Raw genomic sequence first — 6,730 nt, 5'->3', positions numbered from 1 at the left:
ATCTAACTCTTACGATTTGAGCTAACCTTTAATGAGTGTAGAAAATTCACCAAGAACCTTGGCCGCACAATTAGGAAATACTAGCTAAGTCACATGACATGAGTAATTTGACTTGGAGTCCAAAATAAGGACAAAGATGACAACGAATAACAGCGTACCCCAAATGAAACTAAAGAAAAGCCCAATAGATATTAATGATTTGGATCATCTAAGTCGAAATTGTTGTCAGTTGTCACACGCAAAGAAGTGAGAGTTTTAGAATTGTGAGGGTGCTAGCGAATATGCGTCGATGGAAAGAGGAAGATTCTTGAGTAACCAGCATCTTCCTCTCTCTTATTCTATTCCCCTTTTTTGTTTCCACTCAATAAGCCGCTTCTTTTCAACTGAAATCAACCACCACCTTCCACATATTTAAAGCCATATCTTTCTGAATATTGCATTTTACTTCACAGCAGCATTAATTAATTTTTCCCTCAGGTTCTTCTCTCTCTTTTCCTTACCTACATTAGCTTCATGTTGAATTATTGTTATTATTATTGTTATTTATGTTCTTTTTCACTTCATGGTTTTATGGCTGTTGAGTTTGATTAAAAGAATTAGACTCACTATTCTGAATTCTGATAATTTGGGATTGTGAAATGGGAATTGGACAATCTGGGGTTTTTTGTTCTTTCATTTACTGATTTGACTGAGTATTCTGATGATTTGGTAATGCTGGGTAAAGTATATGTAGCCTTTGTTGTTGAGATATATTTTGGTTTTCCTATAGAGGATTGAAGGAATATATGGGGTTTAGCTCAAACTCAAAGATCTGCGAACAAGCTCAAGTATTGTGCTATGGCTATAAAATCAAATTCACTGAATTAGAGACCAACTTAGAATTCAGCATTGGCCTAGCTCAGGAGTGAGGGGTCGCTCTACCATTTACAAACACTTATTTGGCCATATATCTAGTCAACGCGGGACTTCTCAACAAGCCCCTCACTCCTAGAGTGCAGAATTTGTAGGAATGAATGTCTCCTGGTGGCCCATATATGGGTGGACTCCAGTAAACAGATTAATGTGAGGGAGGCTATGATACTAACTTAAAATTCGGGCTAGACCTAACTCTACCTCATAAAGCGCTTAGGAGTGAGGGTTGCTCTACCATTTATAAACACATATTTGGCCAATGTGAAACTTCTTAACAAACCACATTTTTGTTAGAACTAGATTAGAACTTCTTGAAGATAAATCCAGGGATATTTGTCTCACGATTATGTATATTGTATATTTATCCATGAAATAAGTCTTGACATATTTTTAAGTTGCAAATCAACCTAAGTTAGATCTTTGGAGAATTATTTGACATGTAAATCATCTAATTGCCCTTGGTTTGTTAAGGGGCCAATGGAATGAAAATTAATTACAACAAATGCGGGAAGGTCACCTGGGCTAAATTCATGTATAAATTTTTATAGATCACCTCTTTTGCAGTTGTTCATGCTTTATTAGAAGTTGTTCGAGGTTAAGGGTGCATTTGAGTTGAGTTTTGGAGGGGAGGGAAGGAAAGGGAGGGGCTTATGCCCCTTGTTTGGGAGATTTTAAAGAGGTGGGAAGGCTTTGGGGCATTCTAAAAATCCTCCAAGACTCCTCCAAAACACTCTTAGTTATATTTTTTTAGTTCCCCCAAGTTGGGGGGGTTTTGGACTCCCAAACAAGGGAAGGGCTTGCCCTCCTAACCCCTCTCTAGCCCTCTCCTCCCCTAAAAACTTACAAATACACCTAAAATAACTTGCAAGTTCCTGATTTTATGAAGTTAAACTGATATTCTATTTTTATTGCAGCATTTTCAGCTGGCACGCAGCACTCTCCAACCAACTGGTGCCAGCAATTTCTTGCTGGTATTCAAGTTGATCTGCGTCTTGTGTGAGCAAGAAGATGAATCAAGAGAATACACTTAGTAACAGTAGAGCCCTTGAAGGTGTCCATGGGATCCATGTGGTACCTCATTCACCATTTACTTTGACTGAAACTAATCAAAGTGGAGACTTACATCCATCAACAGGTGGAAAGTCAGCTTCTGAAGCAAATCAGCTGCTGTTTATGCAGTAAGTGATACATATATCCATAAAAAATGCAGTACAATTTTAATTGATTGTAGTATTTTTGGGATAGTAAAGAGAATTGAAATTTTACACAGCCATGCATACTAATCTAGTACATACATGTTCTCCAGACGAGCATGGCAACAAAGACCTGCATGCTTGAGACCCATCCACTGTAGTACAAGTTGTCATGGTACTATCAAGAAATTTTCTTTTCATTTGATGCCATTGTTGTTTTCATGCAAATAATCCAATTTCACATTAATAATTGATATATTACTGCATCCTCTTATCAGGAGATCAGCATCTTGCTGAAACAGTTGCAAATGTGCTTACTTCGATTCCTTTTATAGCTCTTGGAATGCATGCTCCCAGGTAGTATTTTGCTCTGAGATTCTTAAACTCTTATGGCTAGAAAGATACCATAGTTGTCTTATGAATGATTGTGTAATGTAGGAAGAATCTCACTTCTAAGTTGTATGCTAATTCATTAATTGGAGTTGGAGTGGCCTCAAGCATGTACCATTCTTCAAGAGGGAAATTGAGGAAATACTTGAGATGGGTTGACTATGCAATGATAGCCACAACAACTGTTGTAAGTAACTTATTCATAGATTGAATCATAGGCTATTTAATAACTTACAAAAAACTGAATACATCGTCTATATATTGGACACAGAAAGCATTTATCAATGTTATATAAACCAAACTACTGGAAAGTGTGTCTCTACAGTAAATCAATCAGGCTTTCGTTAGGTGAGCTATTAGGGTACGAGTTTTCTCTTAACTTATGCTGTGATAACTTAATCATGGATCAATGTAGAAGTGTCCTATTCCTATAGTTTTGTAAAAGTTTGTGTTTTGCTATATTTAAAGCAAAAGTTATGCTTCCAGTTCCGGCATGTGACTGAGTCCTTATATCTAACTTTTATTAGAGAGGAAGTGTTATTAGCAGACCTATGGTCGGTGTGTCCAAACTCCAAAGTTTACTGTTTTTATATTTATTTTTATATTGATAAGAATACTAAGTCACCGAAACACCGAAAGAATTTTTTTGAATTCTGAAGCTTCTTTACAAGAGAGGTCTGATTATCATTATTCTATTTTCTCGACCAGCAGGTTTCAGTGTTTTCATTAGCATCTTTTTGGTTTTGGCTTCCTTTTTTGTCTCCTCCTTACCTTAAAAATATATTGTTTTCTGTCTTGTGCTGTTCAGATATACAAAGGAAATTAGGAAATAATAAAGCCACCTTACTTGAGTATTCAGACATGTCATTTCACTTTGCATATGGAAAATTCTAAATTATTACGTGGTTTAGATGAACTAAAACAAAGCTTAGAGTTTTTGTTTACACCAGAGTAAGGTATTATTGCTTACCACAAAGAATCTAACAATTTTGTTCACAGCTGAATAGACAAGAACCAATGTGCCAATTATCATTACATATTTCAAATAACATGTTGAGTCGAGTATTGACTAATTGGTGAATTCAATGGTTCTAGGCTTCTAGCTACTAACTTTAATCTTTCTGAATTATTTTCATATAATTGTTTGCTCAGCAAGTGATTTCTGTTTTTTTTTTTTCGTAATTGATTATATTGTATTCTAGACTACCTACATTTTCCTCTGAATACAACTGTTTTAGGGGGGGGGGGGGGGTGACCAACACTGTTCAAGTCTAGTTTGTGCATGTACATTACAGCATCTTTCTTTATATCAAGTTGTATCTTTCTTTATTTCCTAGCTTGATGTTACTCTAGGTTCTACCGTGAATTAATTACTTTGACAGCATCAGCATCATTGAATATAAAATCATTCTGCAGTGTTTGTCAAGGGCCCTCAGAAATGAAAACCCAAAGTTGCTGATGGCAGCATCTGCTGTATTTCTTCCAGTTAATCCATTCATGGTTTCAGCTATTCACACTGGGATGTTGGAGGTACGTTGCTTTGAATTATTTATATATGATAATTTAGTGTTCATTTCTGTAATAGATTATTGTGTTGATCCTGTAAAGCATACTGATTTAGTCAAATAATTAACATATCAAGGTGTAACCGTGTAACTGACTTTAACTGAATTTTCTTTAATAAATTCATTAATTCCGAGGCCATAATCTAATCCAAATATTGATTAGATATACTTCATGGTTCTGGCTTTTATGGTGCTTGAGTTTTGTGATCACCATATCATTTGGTTTTGTCGTTGGATAATCCGAAGATCAGTCAAGCCAAGCAGTGAAGGGATAGTGAAAGAGCCCATTATAAATTAATGATAATTACGGCTTTTAAACCAATTTGGTTAACAAAAGCTCGAAAGTTTGAGTCACTTGAATAGGTACTCTAAAGTGTGAGGAACTTATTGATAGGTACTCGCATATCCTATAGGTTAGTTAGTTAGTGAGGGAGTTTCGCTTAGTTGAGAGTTGGTTAGAGGGTTAGTCTATAAATCAGTTAGAGAGGGACTTTTATCTTTTGGGAATTATTTTGGAATTGGGGTTTAGGGAGAGTGTTGAGTCTCTCCCATAGTCTGATTTTGTATCTTTCTCTAATTCCCTAATTTGGGATTTAGGGCTCTTTTGAATAAACATTCTTTTCATTTCTGGGTTCTATCACTTTTCCTGATCGAAAGTGATTTAATTAATTGACTTTATTATAAAGAATGGCCTGTTTGATCAAATGCATACTTTTTTTATTTTGTCAAATATTTTTTGTTTTAACATATTTTTAAGATTATCCCTCATTAATTAAATATGTGTACTATTATATTTCTAAACATGTTTTCTCTTAAACATTTATTTCAGTGTATTCTTTTAGATTGTCCAATTGGTGTTTTACAATTTACACACAGATGCGGCTCTTGTCACTTGAAGTGTATGTATAATGTATCTCACTAATTCGAAGCTATAGGTGCATTTTGAAATTAGAAGAGCTTACTGAGCTTATCATATAAAATAAACAATAAAATAGATATTTGGTTAAGCTTATGACCTACCAATAAGTTGTTTCTAGTTTATTTTGATAACCTTCTCATATTAGCTCATGAATAAGAAGCTTGTGATAACGGATAACTGTTTATTGAGTATTGACAGAAGTGCTTAATTAAACTATTTACCTAACCCACCTAATATTTGACTGATTTGTTACCCTTCACCGACTCTACGAATGATCTTGTCGTTTCAGTAATTACAAGTAAACATTTTATGATTATGCTTTCCTCATTATAAGGAAAAAATGTTTATTCAGGTAGCATTTGCTAAAAGGGCATTGAAAGATCCAGATTTGAGAATGGCTCACACAGTGCATAAGATGTCAACATTACTGGGAGGTTTTCTTTTCGTAGCAGATGATTTATTTCCCAGAACTCCATACCTTCATGCTGCATGGCATCTTGCTGCTGCTGTTGGTGTAGGAACCTGCAACAAGCTTCTTGAATAGCATGGAAAGTATGCAATCTGCTAAGAGTAGCATCAACATATAATTTGTCGACCTTACCTTGTGATCAGCAATGGTTAAGATTATAAGTAGTACATTGAACCCGTTTGGACAAAGAACATTTATTGAAGCTTATTCAGTGTTTTTCCTAGTAGATAAGCTCAAATAAGCTCCAATAATAAGTCTGTATCCAAACGGGCTCATCATCCTCTAGGATTATGTTTATATTGTAGACAGGTTGAAGCTAGATTAGATTCCCCAGTATTTTTATCTTCTCTAGTTGTAGGTGGATGTTCATCAGTTAAATTTATTGGAGAAAGGGATTGATTCAGCAAAAAACTGGCACCTAGTCTCTTATTGATCAATGAACATGTTATGAAACACAATTCATTATAATTTCTATCCGAACTCGGATGTTGTTGAGGTATTGTTTCTATAGGCCTGAGTTTTTCGTCTGAGGTGTGAATTCACTTAAAGAAGATTGTTACTATATGCTACGATGTTTTTAAAGGAGACTTGCTCATTTCCAAATCAGCAATGTAACTGCATCAGATGAAAAACTCTTCACTGTTTATGGCTCTTGTAAAAGCAAATTTAGTAAGTATAGGTGTTGGCAACCAAAAATAGGGAAAATTCGGCCAACTGCTTCGGTTGTTGATTAGGTAATTTTGATTGTCTAAATATGGCGGCTGATTTTAGTTAGCTGAGTTACAAAGTGCTGATCAGGCCGGTTGTTAGTTGATGGATCGACTAATAATCAGTTGTTAGCTGATGGATTGGCTATCAATCAGTCGTTTGCTGATGGATCAGCTGCCAGTTAGTTGTTAGCTGATTTGGGCCTTGAAATGTAGAAGGTTGTTAGCCTAAATTTGTTGCTTGAGTAAAGTTTATAGATAAAGCACCTAAGATAGATAATGCAGTTTTTGTTGATAACAAAAAACCCTTACTTTTAAGGAAAAAATATTCTGCATAGATATTGAGAGTTTTACTATAATTAATTAATTAATTTTTAAGTGATAATTTCGTTCAAAACTTGAAGAAAGAGTCAAAATGGATCCACTTGCCAATTGCCATAAATATAGGAGCTTCATGTCAAATGGAGATAGTGGAGCCAATCGATCAACTTGGGAATGGAAACTCGCTAGCTAATATGACGGTTTTTGAAGGGTGTGATAGGATGTCATGATTTTAAATGTTTGTATACGTGGTT

At 35.1% G+C, this 6,730-nt stretch overlaps 1 protein-coding gene across 1 annotated transcript; it reads left to right on the top strand.

The window, feature by feature from the left end:
• Positions 1-214: 214 nt before the first annotated feature.
• LOC130737650 (uncharacterized) lies at positions 215-5,956 on the top strand. Its single transcript, XM_057589465.1, has 7 exons — positions 215-477; positions 1,827-2,090; positions 2,219-2,280; positions 2,384-2,462; positions 2,544-2,682; positions 3,912-4,025; positions 5,332-5,956. The coding sequence occupies exons 2-7, from the start codon at positions 1,921-1,923 to the stop codon at positions 5,521-5,523; spliced, it is 756 nt and encodes a 251-aa protein (XP_057445448.1). The 5' UTR covers positions 215-477; positions 1,827-1,920; the 3' UTR covers positions 5,524-5,956.
• The last annotated feature ends 774 nt before the right edge of the window (positions 5,957-6,730 follow it).

The sequence above is a fragment of the Lotus japonicus genome, chromosome 2, assembly GCF_012489685.1.
Source record: "Lotus japonicus ecotype B-129 chromosome 2, LjGifu_v1.2".
In the NCBI taxonomy this organism is placed as follows: domain Eukaryota; kingdom Viridiplantae; phylum Streptophyta; class Magnoliopsida; order Fabales; family Fabaceae; genus Lotus; species Lotus japonicus.
The sequence above is the reverse complement of the archived record's forward strand: the minus strand, read 5'-3'. Positions and strand labels throughout refer to the sequence as shown.